The sequence below is a fragment of the Dicentrarchus labrax genome, unplaced genomic scaffold, assembly GCF_905237075.1.
Source record: "Dicentrarchus labrax unplaced genomic scaffold, dlabrax2021, whole genome shotgun sequence".
Taxonomy (NCBI): Eukaryota; Metazoa; Chordata; class Actinopteri; family Moronidae; genus Dicentrarchus; species Dicentrarchus labrax.
The window spans coordinates 25,052,989-25,070,280 of record NW_026136704.1 but is presented as its reverse complement, the minus strand read 5'-3'; the positions used below and the strand labels follow the sequence as shown (position 1 = coordinate 25,070,280).

Here is a 17,292-nt window from a genome sequence, read left to right as displayed (position 1 = left end):
GCAAAGCATATTAGTGCCTGAAGTATGTGTATGAATTTGGGGAAAAACCTTTAATATTGCAGAATCAGAGGCTACAGACAGTAAACAATGTGATGTGTTTGGAGTCGACTGTGTTGTACTGGAAGATGAGGAGCTAAGTTACTGTACACTGCTCAGCGCCGAAGAGCTGGGGTAATGTTATACCGGCTTCCGGAGAATAACTGGTCGTTTAGACGCAACAAGGATTTTTTTTCAACAGAGAGGCAAAACAGATCCATTCAAGAGGGACATGACCAGAATAATGCAACCCTCTACCTGTTGTGCAGAGCAGTAACACAGTTTGTCTTTTGCTGCACTGGCCTAAAAACACATATGGGGTGGTGTTTAATAATCACACACTGTCAGAAATGACACTCTGGAAAGTTCAGCGAGACAAAAGAGGAGGCACTCGAAATACAAAAGGTACTCTGCTGGGGCTGGGGAGGACACAATGGAGTGGGTAGTGAAGTAAACTGGCTACACAGGTTACACAAGGTTACACTTCCATGTACCATTGCTAGAATTACCCCCTTGTGTGTATTTCTTCTTCTTCTGTCTTGCAGTGCACCACCTCCTCCATCTCTATCCCTCTTAAAATGCTAACAGCTGTTCCACTTACTGCAATAGTGACAGTTTTAAAGGCGGCACGTGGAGGCGAGCACCAGGCTAATCCACAAGACAAGGCCATCACCTTTAAGACATCTGCTATCCCACTCCTCCGCAGCCGAGCAGGAGCCCCAACAACAAACTCAAATAACTCCTGGCACCCCCTTTTTCCAAAAATAAAACCTAGCGTCTCCTGTACCGAGTGCAGGGGCGGGGACGCCGTTCTCAGTCATCCACCTCACATTCTTCACTCACTTCTCTCTGCCCCTCCTTACAGGCCTTGGACTATAAACAGTAGCAGCTCTATGTTAGGAGGCGAGCTGGCTAAAGCTTCAGAATAACTAAATCAGAGAGACGTGTTAATTTGGAGTTGCTGTCAGGAAGGGAGGGGAACGCTTTGGACGAGTGGAAATGCTTTAGGGGAAAGGGTAACGATTTCCCTTCATCAAACTGGCTGCATTGGCCCTTTCCCGCCCACATACACACTGATCCACATATGCACACCGAACACTGACGTCATACTGGGAACCCCTGGAAAAAGGGGGATTTAACTGGATATTCAATGATTATGCATCATGTCTGGACATTTTTACAGTAAGATTTAGTATCAAAAACCTATAAATTGGCCTTTTTACAACTTAAAGCAGTCACTTACGGTATGACGGCAGTTACAAAATCAACAACCATATTTTTTGCTTAAGATTTTGGATGCTGCGATGCAAAAAGTCGGAGGTTAGATTAAATGCTGTCACGCACCAAAACAAAGTTTTTGAAGCAAAACAACCATTGTGCAAACGAAGCCACACATAGCAAACAGGTAAGATCAATGAAATTATATGCAAGTAAGCTGTTAGGGAAGGCCTCATTAGCTGACAGTTGACAGAACAAGAAAAGATATACATCTTAGGACGTATAGCATTGTGTAAGCAAAATATAGCTTAACAACACATACTGAAGAGAAACTGGGAGAAATCCAGCAGTATTTGAATAAACTGTAAGGAGAAAACATTTTTACCACAAAAAAAAAAAAACTAGTCAAATTTTGGCTTCAACGAGTAAGCAATTTTCAACATCTCTCTGTGGGGGCGATTGCTCTATTGTATGACTCAGCAAAAAAGACAACTTGAAGAAATGCAGTTCAAGTTGGAGAATAAAGCTCAAACACTTGGAGCTTGTATAGTTAAAGAATGATCTCTACAGTAATGCTGCTTATCAATAAAATCTGCCTTGCCATCTTAATGTGTGTGAATGTTGTTTTTTTTTAGAAAGTCGATTGCTGTTTTCCTATTCACCTGTCAGCACTTTCAAACAAAGGGTCATTCTAATTCATTCACGTTATGTGTCATATTTTCCTCCTCTGGTTCCTTCCTGTTGCTTACTGGTGCAGACTTTTGGCTCATGTACTCTAGCACAGTTCCTGCTGAACTGTTCCTTAAATCCATGGGCCTTTTTTCTATGAGAAGTTGCAGACACAAGAATGAGAGTGAGAAATTGTTGAGCCAGAACAAATACTGTGTGTTGAGTGTCTCATGACACTTATTAAACACAAAGAAATTAAGTCAGTGTCCACTGCACCTGTTAATCATTATGATGGGTGTCGTGACTTAGGCCTATTATTCTTGTGTTTGAGCCTTTTCATTGATTTACTTTAGTTCATTTGAAAGGAATGAAAATGAGGTCAAGTGCTCTCTCATAAACCTCAAAGTATAAACATAAATCAAAACTGGGAACTTTGAGCATTTAAACTGAAACAAATGCATTGTGCACCGTGTAAAACTGGGTTTAACGTAAATATATTAATATATACTGATGTGTTATGTTGGGCTGCAGCCACCTTGTCCTTTCAAAAACAGCCTTGTGATGAAATGTACAAGTCAACCTAAAACATGGCAGAGACGAAGAGGCCTCTCTTCATCGCTGCCTTGGGAACTGCTGACTTTAGGTCTTGTAATTGTGATGTACTCTCTAAGAAAAATACCCTATGGGATAACCTAATTCCAACATGACATGTATCAAGTTGCAAAGAACATACATTTCCTCCATAATTACACCGTAATTACATCTCAATTGTAAAGTAGGCCTAAGCATATATTTGTATATGGGTGTGCATGTATGCGTTTGTGTAAGTAAAAAAGCTGCTCAGAGGACAGCAAGGTGTAGCTGAACTCTGCGACATCCCAGACACTGTGGCTGTCACAGCAGCACTTATGTTACCACTCATTAGTCATCAGAGTCTTCTTCAGTCTCTGGAGGGAGACAAGAAACTACTGCCTACAGTGCAATCTCCTACTCTCAGCTCTGCCTGAGTGCAAATCAACCACCCATTTAGGGCATGACCACAGAGAAAGTTCAACGTTCATGCTACTCAGAAAGGAGGTTATGTGTCAATACAGTGTGGAATATGTGTACACTTGGTTATACTGTATGCATAACAAGAAACAAGATATCAGGAAAATATGGTAATGAGAATATGCATCACTTTCATATAAATAGTAATAAAATCCATGATGCTGTGTTGTACATTTCTTATTTTGATTTGTTTGGTATTTACTATAAACTGTGGCCATGTTTATTTTGCTGGGGTTACCAAGGTACGGCAAATTCTTACATATAGATGTCATATCAGCAACGACAATGTGCATAGTTACATGTGCAGATACCCAAAGGTATAGCATCTTTCTTTTACAAGTTTGTCATCGGTTTCTTCACTGCCTCTGCGAGCTTTATAAATACCAATAACGCCGCCTGAGCCATCATTTCATAATTAGTGACAAAGGGTAAGGAGGAAAGAACAAACAACAACCCTCAGTGTCTCAAGGGAAATTTCTACACATTGTAGTTTTAAAACCAGCGCTACAAATTAAACTTTTTCATGCAACTTTTAAATGCAACTGAATGTCATAAGAGTCACGTTTCATCACACCCTGCAATTAACTTCTTGTTGCATGCAACTAGTTACATCAAGTTGGGGCTGGTTGACCTTTCTTGTCCTCTGTTTACATGGCTGCTACATGAGAAGAGACTCTGCATATTCCATACAAGTGTTAATATGTGCGCTTTGTGTGGCGTATGCAAGTGGCCTTATGAAGAACATTATGAAGACTCAGTGAAATTCATTTGAACTTGGCAGTAGTTTTTCACATTGAGTGACACTGGGGTGAGTGAGATGAGTGGGACCGCACCACAGCTGCAGATTCCTATGGGTTTAACTTCACATGGCCTCTGTCCAGTAATTTAAAAAGCTAGGTAGCTTGAGGGAGCAGTTTATTCCTTCAGGGCAAACACTTAGTGGTCACCCAAGCTTTGCTTAATCACAACCAACAATGTCCTGCTTTGAAAAGTCACATGTAAGAACAGCATGAAGGAGCACTCAATACAATGAAAAAGGAAGTGACAGAGCTTTACCTAACACATTCACCAAGGTTGATGCTTGTGTGTTGCCCAGAGGAAATGTTGCGACTTTGCAGATGTAGGACCCGATATCTGCAAAGCTAGCTCCTCCAATGGTAATGGTTGCATCTCGTACAGAAGGGGAAACAAACGAGATGCGTTTGGCATACTCTTGGGAGATGGAGATCCCAAACTCGGGGTTGAACACTGCCAAGGTAATGGTGCCTGAAGGAAGACGACGTTCCCATGAGCTCTGTGTGAGACTGAGGTTAGGGCCCACTTCTATTCTGCAGCCCAGTGTGATGTTCTTCCCCAGCACCGCATTTACATTCTCAGGAACAACCACCTGGTTACTGCTCACACCTGCTGAGAGAAAAGGAGAGATTCAGATAAACAGTGACGCGTCATTGTTGCAGCTTTAATTAAACGATAAAAATACATTGAATCCAGTAAGGCGTGATGAGCAGAGATTACAGTTTTTGTTCTCTAGCGGTGGAAGAAAATTGTCTGTGAATTAAAATCTAGATTCAAGCAGAAGCTTAGCTTTCTACAAGCTGCAGTGCACTGTATCACGCATTCATGCCCCCTCACTCATTATCAACATTACTCGTCCTCCCACAGTCTCATTAACAGCCATCAATTGTTTCCAGTAAGTTTTTACTGAAGTTGAAAAAAGTACCAGACTCTGCGTTACTCTGAGTGCTTTGCCTGCTAATAAGCAACACACTTTCACCACAGGACACTCAGACTGTCCCTCCTGCTAATCATCAGAGCACCTTTTAAGCAGGAACGAAAAAACTCTGGAAGGAGATGAAACAAAACAAGCAATTTGATGGGTTTTTTTCCTCTTTTTATGAGGCCCTTAATTTGACTCGAAGCCCACCGCAGGGTTTTTCTGAATGAGTTTTTTTAAACTAATGCAACATGTAAACTTGGTTTTGAACATTAATGGCCATTTTGAACGCTGTAATTCCTGAAAGCAAGTAAAGACCAGATTAGCATGTGACAACAAACCCGAGTTGTCACAACAAAAAGAAATCACCACTGGAGAGAGTGTGAGTCAGAGGTCATGATGTGCAAGCTGTTTGGGCAGTAATGTGCATGTCACGGTTGATGGACGTGCTACTGGGTTGTAGCAAAAACAAAAGAACAACCAGCTCAGTGGGAATGAATGCAGTATCTTGGAAAACTAACCGGAAATAAATCCTAAATTACAGGTTATGGCTACAGCTCTGAATGGGAAAAAAATCAGTCCTAGGGTCCTTTTTTAAAATAATCTTTTTAGTATAAATCATACAAATGAGTCATTGATAGAATCATGTATGCTTTTAAGAGTCTATACAAATTCAAAAGTGAATTGTTGAGTAGATCCACATTAAACCTTATAAAAATGTTTGTTTTATAGATAAACTGGAAAAAGTTGACTTCATTCAAAATATTCAAACATGCGTCTCAGTTTTTTTGACACAGTTGCAGTCGGAGTAAGCTATATTTGGGGGTCATAAATTTCCACTTTGTACGTAGTCTCGGATGTGTATGGAGTAAAGCTTATAAAAGTGGTCCACTGGCTGGTATTTTCAGTCTTTGGCATGAATGTGAGCGGTAAGCCACAGCAATGCTATCTTGGTTTGTGAGGAATAAAGCCAAAGGAGGCTGAGGCTCCCCGTGCTCCATTACGTCCCCTGTAATTTTAGTGATTACACACACACACACACACACACACACACACACACACACACACACACACACACACACACACACACACACACACACACACACACACACACACACACACACACACACACACACACACACACTTCCAAAATAAGGAATAAGAGTGTGGCTATGTGTGTAAGAGTCAGGCATTTTGTTTGAATGGCTGCTGAGTCCTAAATGTATGTTGCATTGTGTTGTGAAGTGTCATGCTGTGCTATAATAGTTGGGCTTTCCTATTTGTTTTTTTGTCTCTGCTGACCCACATTTTCAGAATATTTTCCTTGTGTTTCTTGCTTTGCTGAGTAAACTAATCTCCTACAGGTCTGCACCGTATTTAGGCTTTTAACCTATTAACCTGAAGTATTTGACTCAGCCTGCCTTATATGTCATTCACTTAGAAAGACACTGTGGAAAGTCCCTTTGGATTATTATTCCATTGCTCCAAGATAACTTAGGGATCGATTTACATCTTTTTCCCACCTTTGAATCATGACCTGGTCTAAAAAAAGCCTGTGCTGCTATAATGTGCTTTGCAGTGCATGTGTTACCCTGTGTTTGCATTGCGTCTGCCAGAGTCCTTTGGGTGCACTGGTGTGGGGGAGAATCAGGGTCAGAGCTGTGTGGATTTTGCGTTCTCCACTACACGGTCATCTGAGCTGACACAACAGCTGTTTGTTGTCACCTTACTAGTGCAACTCAGTTTCTTTGCTTGCCAAAATATAACAAGATGATACTGCCACGATAAAAGCTTGACAGTGAGATAAATGTTTGCAAATATACATCCATAACTGGTATAAAAATATAGATGGCATGCTGATAAAAATCCTCCTGCCGCATTTGCTGTCTGAGTAGTAAACTAACATGCCTGGCATGTGTGACATTGCGTTCATGCACGCAGACACGTGTCTCGGACCAGGCTTCACCCTAACATGCTCTACATACTGCAGCTACCTGACACGACACCCCAACTGCTACCGTACGTGGTTTGTCTATCTCGGTGTGTCAGCTTTCAGGGCTGTCAAAGCATACAAAGAAACTAGACTCCATCCATGCTATGTTCTGTTTGTTTTACAGTAAGCATTTGGGAAAGTAAGTAGGAAAGGAGGGAGAGAAAGGGGGGAAGTGCTTAAAGAGGACTCCACCCTTACCATTAAGGGAGGAGAGACAGATGGCCTCTGCATGGGATACCTAAAGCCAGGAGGAGAGTGGGGAAACTTGGCACTGCTAGCTGAGACCATGAAGAACACAGCCAGGGCTCACAAACTAGAGCACCGCGAAATATTATCTAAAATACTGCAGGCAAATGAAATGTAAGCAGTGCGTTAAACAAAGCTGTTGCTGTTTCATCAAGGAAACAGGCGTACTGCTACAGAGCTTAGGCACAGCTCAGGGCTGTCACTGGTTTTATTACTAGTTATCCATCGTATCCAGTAAACAAATAAGGTTAAGAATTTTAATAGGATAAACATGAAAAGCTACATTTTGTTGGCCATCTTTCTGCTGTGTAACTGTTTTGATACTTTGCAACCCAGTTAGTCAACACAAAGTGTGACATCCTGCACCAGAGAACAGGAAGAACCCTGGTCTGCAAAACCTAATTTGACCCAAGAGAAATAAGCTGCACTTTTGTTGCCCCTTTTTCCTTGAGAAACCCAAGGAAAGAATGAAATCATGGGAAGGCTATGCTCACCCTTTGAAGAAATGCTTCATATTTGTTTCTTTCCCTCCTGACATCACTAATTGCGACAAGCTGCAGGAAAGACGCAATGGTAAATCAAAACCTTCCTCTTTGCCTGGCAACCGGCTCAAACATTCCACGTCGACCGCTTGATGAGCCAAAATCTCCACCTACTCAGCAGACCTGACCTAGCTTCAGCCCTGACCTCCGCAGAGGAGGCTGTCTCCTGGCTAGAGGTCCTCGCAATGAAGCCTGCAGCTCTTGTCAGACCCGTGTGAGACAAGGCGTGATCCCGGGCCAGAAACATTCGCAAGCAGCAACAAAATAGACAATATGTCATGTTCCTGTAGACAAACTCCATGCATAGATTATCATGTCAAACAGCACTCATGAGGGACTGATCTGAAGACCTCACAGGAGAAGAATGCAGACATGAGATCTGTGCAAGAGGGAGTGTGGTTTAGGACTAAAGAAAACGGAAACTCAGTATTCAGAAATGAATGCAGTGAGGCAGGGATGAATAAGGACACAAAGCAAGAAATAGGGCAGTTATTGAGAGGAGGTGCAGGGGTGAGACGGGCGAAGAAAAGACTCCCAAAAGTGTGAACTATGTGAGGACATAAAAATGTAACTAGGGTGGATCAATCATTTTTATAAACTCATATTAATACGTGACAGGCAATGGTAGTTTGACAGAGTGGTTCAGGCCACAAAGTTTGCTGGCGAACCAGGTCAAAACTGCTGATACAAACACGAACATTGTGCACTACAAATACAGGATGGTTGATATGTCCTGCAGAGTTTATAGTGCCTGCATTTACAATTATTTTATAACGCACATTGTTTGTTTAGGAATGCACAATGACATCAGCACATTATTGTATTAGTCGATAAAGGCTGTAAAAAGAAACATTGGCAATTTCTTCCGACTATACTGTTAAATAGGCTAATTGCTCGAATGCTGTGTCACATCCTAAGAGCTGTCATCCTGATCATTACGACTAATTTGTAAAGAACAAAGAGAAACTGGCAGCAGTGACAAACACCTGTTGGCTCCAGTCCATACACAAAGCCAAAAAATAAGGCTGCGACCACCCGAGGCCTAAAGGCATCAGTCAGAAACGCATGTACAACCAACCAACCGTTTTCCTTCATTGACGATGTCAGGATTTGTGGACTACGTTGAGCCACATGCTACACAATGCTCAGTCAGAGTAACTCACTAACTTAGGCAGATTTATTCAACAGTGTGAAAAAGCGTACACTATACTAGGGCTGGGCAATATGGCTTAAAAATAAAGATCTCAGATTTTTTCACACCAAACCCGATTTACGATTGTAATCGATTTTTTTGTAGACTGTTTTTTAGCGGGTGTTTGTGGGCTGCGGTCCTGTATATCTCACAGAGAGCAACATTTCTCCCACTCGGCTGCATGCCTCTGCTTGAGGTGCTGGAATAAATTTGTCGTACTGCTACCTTTGGTTGCAACAGCTTTCAAACAAACTTTGCAGTGGGTCGTGGTTTGTTCGCTGTCGGACGCCACAAAACCAAACCAGTTCCAAACAACCGATGACACTATGCCTTTTTTGGGGACGAGCTCATCCTGGCTTGCTGCCATGTTGTGTTTATCTGTGGAGAGGCGGGGGGAGGGGTCAGCGCACTCTGACCTACGGGAGTTAGGGCTTGTGTCCACCAAACGTGTTTTTAGCACTGAGAGCACTCAAAAACTAATTTTTAGAGCGCCCAGCAGTGTTAAAAGTTGAACAGATTTCAACTTGAAGCGCTCTGAGCGCTGCGCTAAAAGTCTTTTCGAAACCAAACCATTTCCATGCCAGACAGGTAGACCCACGTCTCGGCACTAAATCATCTGAAGTACCGGTAGCTTCAGGGACTGGAGGTGCTTGCATTTTCTCTCTACCATCACAACGCGCTGCTAAACTGTTGCAAGGAGGATGCTAGCGAGAGGTCATGTGATCACGTCATGTGATCACTTAGGCCCACTAGTCGTGTGACTGAATCCTGCCATGCTATAGAAAGCGTTGCTGCACCGTGTATTAAGTGGGTGTGAGGAGTTTCCGCGTGCGTTTCAATATTTTTGGCAAAGTAATTTAAATACTTGATAATGGAAATTTGCACATCGTCAAAACAACAATGATGATATTATCGCAAACAATATATATCGGCCACCTCTAATTTCAGTTGGCTTTAATTGCCGTACAGCTGTGGAATGCACTTACTTTCACATGATCCCTGTGGACAAAGGTTACATTTTGTTTTGCACTTTGTATAATAGGTCAAATTTGCCCTGGTTGTTGTCAGGATTGTCTCAGGGAGAGCATCATCCAAGCCTAAAGTAGGATGAATTTTACAGTTAGAATGTGAATGTGTACATCTGCCAGTGGGTCATCATGATAACAGTAGGCATAAAATGTTAATTCCACTGCAAGAGAGACTTAATGATCTATGCAATGAGGTTGAAAAAAATATGTGCATATATTGGCCAAAATGAGCAGACAGTTTAGCCATATTATCTACAACTTTATTTGGAGGTAAAACTGAAAGTCAACACAGCCGTAATGTCAGTGGTAATCCCTCATTGCACTGGCCTGTGGACAAGTACAACTACAGAACCAGGAAGTTTGCCTTCATTTTATCTCTCATCTAAGTTTGGCTAACCTTGTATTATCATTTGACACCTGGTGTTTGTTACCCTGTTGCTGTGTTCCCAGTTCTCGGCAGTTATTTTGAGGAGTACAATGTTATTATCATAACCAATGGCAAAACCTACAAAAATAAGATCCAATTAGTAATGAATCAGAATTATCCTTTTAAGAGTAATTAAATACAAAACATATATTAATTAACATAAATTAATATATTAATTTGTTCGAGTTAGATGCTCTCTCCTGGTTTGGAGATTTAACCCTGTCCACCCTGTCTGATGAGATTGCATCAAAAGATATTTACATGCCAAAAAATGTTCACACCCTGAATTGGTGGAAGGTGGGTTTGACTATCATGTCACTCTCCTCTCCAAAGTGTTAGCAAGCAACCTGGGGAGGACCACACCTAGCCTAGTCCTCACCCTCTTCCCTGCTTCGGTAATTTTAAAGTGTGTGTAGGAGGTGGACACAGGCTGAAGGGCAGTGTTTCATTACTGTTTAATGAGCACAGTAATTCATACTCCTTACAGGCACTGAAGTCCCTTAGTTTAGTGTAGGCCAACGGCAACATTAGCTGACTATTAAACGTCCATCTGATTCTCAAGGTCACAATTCAAAAATGTTCATTAACGTGCATTTGCGACTGAATTGGCAAAGTCTGCCAACCTCACACATAGCATCCAAATGAATCTACGAGTATGGATTGATGACTGCTAGATATAGTCGTAAAAAATAATTATTCAATAATAGCAGCAATAACAGCAACCCGACCCAATCCAAGCAAGGGGACAAGCAGAAAAAAACTTGAGATGGGCAACTGAAAGAGAGATCCCCATTCCTTGTGTGCAGCAGCAGCCATAGGTGGTAAATGTGTATAAAAAAGTATAAAAAAGTTTGTTATTTTATAATTAAATCTACACGAGCTCCTGTGTTTTCTGAGTCATCTGTGCCTTTCAATACTGCAGACTAAAAGAAGTCAATAGGCAGTGTGGAGCCATTTGTTTGGTATTGTTCATCTCTTAAGAGGTTGACCAAGAAAAAAAAAAAAAACAGACAATGCCTGTGTGCCTAACACAGGCCCCCAGACCTTTGCTTTATGTTTGTGAGGCCTATAACTCTGTCTCAATCAGTTAGACACAGGATAGGCCAAGTGGTGAATTGCCCAGTTTATAGCATGTCTTTATCGTAAGAAATATTTGTGCAGTGTGAAGAAAACATTAGTTCGTACACCAGCTCCAATCTACCCACTTCCTTCCTAGCATTGTATCCTGTGAGGGTGTGATGCTTTTTCAGTGGGCTAATTCATGGTGGAGACAAACACAGGCTGACAGGCCTTTAAAAAGGGGCAGGCGGGCCTCTTTCACATGTCACTGTCCTCTTCAAAACCCCTTTCTCATTGCTCCCCCATAGAAATGTGGACTTCTGTGTCCTTCTCATCCAGGTCACATTTGATTAAAGATCCATGCTTAAAAGAAAAAGATCAATAGTGTTGACATACAAAGTGTCAGGATAGGTTACAACCCCTCATCAGAGTCAACTACAGCTATGCAGTAGAACTTGTGAAGGACAATGTCTGCCAATGTGTATCAAAGCCACACAAACACTCCTACAGCATCCTGCCATATTGTGTGGGATTTGTTGTTTGTTGTGGGGGTTTGAGGTATTTCATTATGTACACACAGTGCTACGGACACCGAGATGGGCAGAAATGTTATTTTCCCATGCAGACAGAAAATTTACAATTTCTAAACAGAGAAAACAACTGAAAAAGTCACATATGCAGTCAATAAAGGCAAGTAAAGGAAAGGTATTTTTCAAGGTGCTGTGTGAATAAGTAACTTAATTTTGGAGGTTTTCTTTTTAAGGGTAGGGTCTCAATTAGAGCATAAGTGTATGACATCCCTGACATGTTGATGCTAATGGGGACTGCACTTAACTCACCATCACTGCACAGTAGTGTTAAAAAACTGCACTGGGGTAGAAATGTTGTTAATGTCAGGGTCTGCTAGCTCATCAAGTGCATCCACACTGCTCCTGTCCTTTTGCAGATAGCTGAGTGTTCGCAAAAAAACCTTTATCTTGTCTCAGAAGCTGACAGCCATGAATTAATGTTTAGACATTTACTATATAAAGCAATTAGCCAGACATCACGCTAAGACAACTGAAGCGACTACACTTTCAGAACAAGTGGTGTTTTATGGTTGTATCTGTTTAATTGATTTTGGTAAATTGTTCACAGCTTCAACAGAAATCTACCATCAAGCCAAACAAAAACAACATACACAGGATACCTCGTGATAATTGGAGGTCCAGCCCTTCATATTAGCCTTCGACCGATATATTAAAACCGGTATTTGCTCAACTTTGACTCACTGCAGTTTACATCTGTGGGCTCCCATCCCTACCAACGGTGCTTCCAAACAGTTAGGTGTAAAGCAGAGAAGTAATAGCAGTAGCAGTCTCCTTAACGCTCGAGTGTAAACACAGCAATGACCCATAAAGTCAGCTTCAGTCAAGACACACGTTTTCAAAACATATGCAAAAATACTGCCATTTCCTGATAATAAATCTCATAAAACCAAGCTCACTTTTCATTCATTAGGACAGAAATAGATCAGGCCCTTGTTGGGTGGTAGTGGTGGTAGGTGGAGCTTTGCAGGGAAGAGAGAATGGGTTCTGTACTAATCACAGACTCCGCTGCCCTCGACTGGGTCTAAATGGGCTACTGTACTTTCATTAGGCCGATCTAACATAATGGAAACATAGTTTCCCACATGCCACAGAGACCCCAGAGGGAATTAGACTGTTTTTCTTTAAAATCATTCCCATGATTGTCCAATTTTAGGTTTCTTGCATGACGCCTGTTTCTGCCAACAACCAGCAACAACATGTAGTTGTTTTTTCAAGGGATCGACATAATAACAATGATGTTAATCATTGTCACTTCATAGACTGGACTAGCATTATCTTGGAATGTGCAATAGATTTGTGACATGTTTTGGTGCAGCAGAGATAGAGGTAAGTATACTGGTGGGCGGTGAACAATACATTTATTTTATATATAATGATTAGGGCTGCCCCCCAATAGTGGACTTAACCGTTGATCGATGATAAGGCGTTGCGCCTTGTCACTGAGACCTAAGTATCAGGGGATTGACAGGAAGTCACTTACTGGTGCACTTGTTGTATGCGCGGCCCCATTACTGACTCTACCCAAACTGGGAGCTCAAAAGACACGGGGAGGTTTTGTTGTTTGTGTTTACTAGCGTAGGAGCAGGGGGACCTAACGGAGAAAACTGCCAGGGATGAGCAACAGAACCAGACCTGGGCGACATATTTACAAGGCCTTTTTATTGATAAAAGAAAACTGGTCAGTCATCCTATCTTATTTACATCCTCTGAAGGGCCTGGAAGTTATATGGGATTGTTTTCTATGTTTAATACATAATTTTATCTGGACATTGCATTAATAGTAACAGAAGAAAGATGCAGAGCAAATTGGTATTTGTTGACATGACTGAATTAAAATGTTGTTAAAATAGCAAATTTACATGGATTTTGTGCTGTACTAGTTAGAAGTGTGAAGAAGTTAGGATGTTTTGTTATATAAAAAAGTACTTTGACTTTGGATGCAGCTCTCTCCACCAATACAGTCTCTAGAAGTGAACAAATATACAGTACAGAAATACACTGATGGAGGAAACTGCTTCAGACATTCTTGAGTAATCAGCGTCAGTGCACATGTCAGCATCCACCACTTCACAACAGGGGAGGAAGTAAAGCAGTCCAACAAAAAATCTTCCTCTGCACTGTGTGTATCCAGTGGTCAATAAAAACAGTAAGTAGTTTGGTCACTGTGGCATTTCAGCAGCATTATCCTGGTCAGAGGGAGTTCATTTTCCCGGCACACCCATTCTTCCCGACACACACTCTCACCCGGTTTCTGCAACAGATTAGAGCGGCACTCTTGATTCACACTTGCCACCCACTTTGAACACTGAAAACAAGGAGATTTGGGTGCCTAAAAAAGTCACAGCTGACTAAAACACATTCATAGTGACCTAACAGAAAGTCACAAACACATGTATTTGACAACATGCCAATGCAAAACATTTAGCCAACTGCTTTATCTTTGATTACATATTGCCTTACATCCTGTTCTGTGCAACTATGTCTAGACTTCAACTGAAGAGTAATATTGACAACACCCCTCTTTGCAATGTACTCAACACTCCCCTCGTACAACTGTAAAATCTATAGAGACAACATCCAAGTGTATTTTTCTGGCACTCAGGTTACACGTCTGGTTTGACATAGTGTTCCCATAATATGAAGCTCACCTGGATGTATAAGACAAATATTTTGAGAACATAAAGGCAGTAGTACCCCATTTATTGTCCGTCTAAGAGCTCTGGGTTGCAGAGTAAGTAAACCTTTAAACTGTGATGCCCTGCTCTTTAAAATGTAATGCAATCCATGCAATATCCAATATTCTAACATTGTTTTTTAAGCCGTAAATAGAACTGGCCGCTTGTTTTGTTGTGACCCTTTTCGCAATCCAAGTAGAGGCAAAAAATAGCAACCACATTGAACTATCATGTTTGTCAGCGGTGAGCAGTAATCTATGATTCTTCCCCTGTGTGACAGAGCAGCTTAGCTATGGAAAAAGGACAGCATATGCTCTACCTTCCTTCCTTCATCAATTTTAAATGATAGCAAAACCTGCAGTCTATTTTATCTTATTTGCTTTAATCAAAGGGGGAACTGTATTCAGCTTTCTATTCTAAAAATGACTAAATATAACAGAAGCATGAAACTTATAAAGTATAAGTAAGTAACTGTAAGGGGGTAATGTGAACATGGGTGGTGTAGTGGGGACAGCAGGGGAATACTGAATAATTTGGCTGAGTACCAGCAGGGATATAGTTGTGCAAAATCCTATTCAAGCCATTACTGCAATATATCTGCATCAAGGACCAGGGCTGCTCTGCAAGCCAAATCAGGGAACTCTGAGGTAGGGCACAGGTCTTTCTTTCCCTGGGATTTGGTGCCTGATGTTATCTCACACAAAATGAGGACAGAGAGTGGGTGCTGAAACCTAGAGAACTTGGACTAAAGTTCTAATGTGAAATCTAATGGTGTCATATCCGATTTAATTTTGTCAGAGGCAGTCTGCTTCAAATGATGTGTGTGTTCCTGACTGAAATATGGGAATGTTACCCTCAAAACAACAAAAAAACAAGTCCATTATTGTAAATAATGCATGCAGTGAACATTACCTGCTGACTTATGGTGAGCACCTGTGATTCTGGGACATCAAGGCCAATACTGTCACTGCTATATTCAGTTATATGTCATATATATCAATATTTGTTGATAAAATATAAGACTGAGAGATAAGATGAGAGTTAAACAAATGCCAGAGCAGTGTTAGAGATGTTTGAACTATAATGTAGGTAAGTGTAATACTGAGGGATCCAAACTGCCAGCATGGCGAAAGCATTGGCAGAAAAAGAAGAGATTACTTCTATTAGCTACAGTATTTTCCTTTGTGTACAAGCAAATAGGACAATACTAGAGATATCTGACTTGCTACAATCAGCACTGCCCACCATTTAACTGGTGGGTGTTAATAATCTCCCACTTGGGTGGTAGGGGGGGTGTGTCAGTGCATACAACTGACTGTGTGCTCTTCCCAAACATCATAGCCACCTGACAGCTGAATGAGTGAAACAAATAAGACTGAGTGGTGAAAAGCAGCCACACCTGTTTCCCATAACCCCAGCACTCCCCTCCTGGGGGATTCAACTGCTGACTGTGCACATCCTGCATGTATACCTCTTTAATATGGACTGTGAAGCCACAGTGTATCCAAGTGACCCTACCCTCAGTCACATACTGTGATCTGTTCTTCCAGGGAAAAACCTTGACTCCTGAAAACAGCAGGCAAAAAACGGTTTAAAAGGTTTCCCTCTGTTCATTCACAGTAGGTAATTAACCATGGAAATATCTGGAAGCCATTTTTACAGCACAGTTTCCTATGAGTCAGTGATTGAAATGGTCAATTCCTGTCTACCCAAGATTTATTCAGTAGACAAAACATGCTAGCTAACACAGTGAAAAACAGCATCCCTAATATTAGCATTTTCTGTATTTCTTTGCATGTCCCGCCTTTTCCTCCCAATTTTGAATGCCTAATTACCCATGCAGCGTGGTCCTAATGACGGGTAACTCCCAATGTTGGTCTGGGGAAGAAGTAGACTGAAAACAATAATGCCACTTGAAGTAATGTGACCAGCTCATGAAACTAGACGGTTGGGTTAAAGGTTCAGGCTGGCTTGATTCTATATTTGCAATGCTTTCCAACTTCCCTATGCTTTCTGTGGCACTCAGCCCCAAACCCATTCATTCTTACCGAAGATGTAAATCTTTAAAAGCCGGGCCACAAGTATTAAGTAAAAAAAAAAAAAAAAAAGAAAGATATTTCCTAAAACAGTTGGGCACTGTAGTTTTTTAGCAAACATAACTCAAACAGCAGTAACTATGCAGTGCATTTGTTGTTGACTATTACCTCGCATTTAGTGAACTGGCTAGTCTTTATGGCTCCAGCATTGTGTGTGTGGGATCGACTCAAAATAGCCTACAGTGGCCACATCCATGGTCACGTAGGTACATGTCATCCAGTGCAATGGTGTGCCTCAACGATGTGTTTTTCATTTGTTTGTACACAACAATGGAGGAATAAAACGTACCAGGCTTGGCCTACAAAGACAATACTTGTTCGCACAACTAATCCCTTGTTGGCTATATTATTTCATGGGATTTAAGAAATGTATATCATCCGGCATATCCCTCTGGGTATAAGATTAAAAACTGTTATGGCTGGTTACAGTAAAATCCATAGCCAGAGAGGTCTGTAAATCTGTTAACAGGACACTTGTCAAACTGTGAAAAGGCTATAAAATATATTTTTATCTGCATATGATCATCATCTCAACATTAAGTCTATGGGACATGCCAGTAGGTACAAGCCACTAATGCACATACAGTATGCAGTGGACCACTTAACACGGAAGAAAGAGGAAATATTTTTGTGGTTTAAGTGTTGAGTGAGTAATCTTCATTGGAATGAATGGGAATTGGTGCTATCCTCAGAGGCCCTATTATAAAGTATAATATAGAGTATATTTAGTTAGGGTAATTCAGGTTAGAACAGGTTA

General features: G+C 41.3%; 1 protein-coding gene across 2 annotated transcripts in view; it reads right to left on the bottom strand.

The window, feature by feature from the left end:
* The window catches only part of nectin3a (nectin cell adhesion molecule 3a), a 32,032-nt gene that overhangs the window by 11,048 nt on the left and 3,692 nt on the right, over positions 1-17,292 (bottom strand). The window contains exon 2 of one of the 2 annotated variants that reach the window (XM_051397683.1): positions 4,030-4,380. In XM_051397683.1, the coding sequence (XP_051253643.1) occupies positions 4,030-4,380 (351 nt within the window). The remainder of the gene's footprint in view (positions 1-4,029; positions 4,381-17,292) is intronic. The other variant, XM_051397684.1, reaches the window with a different exon arrangement.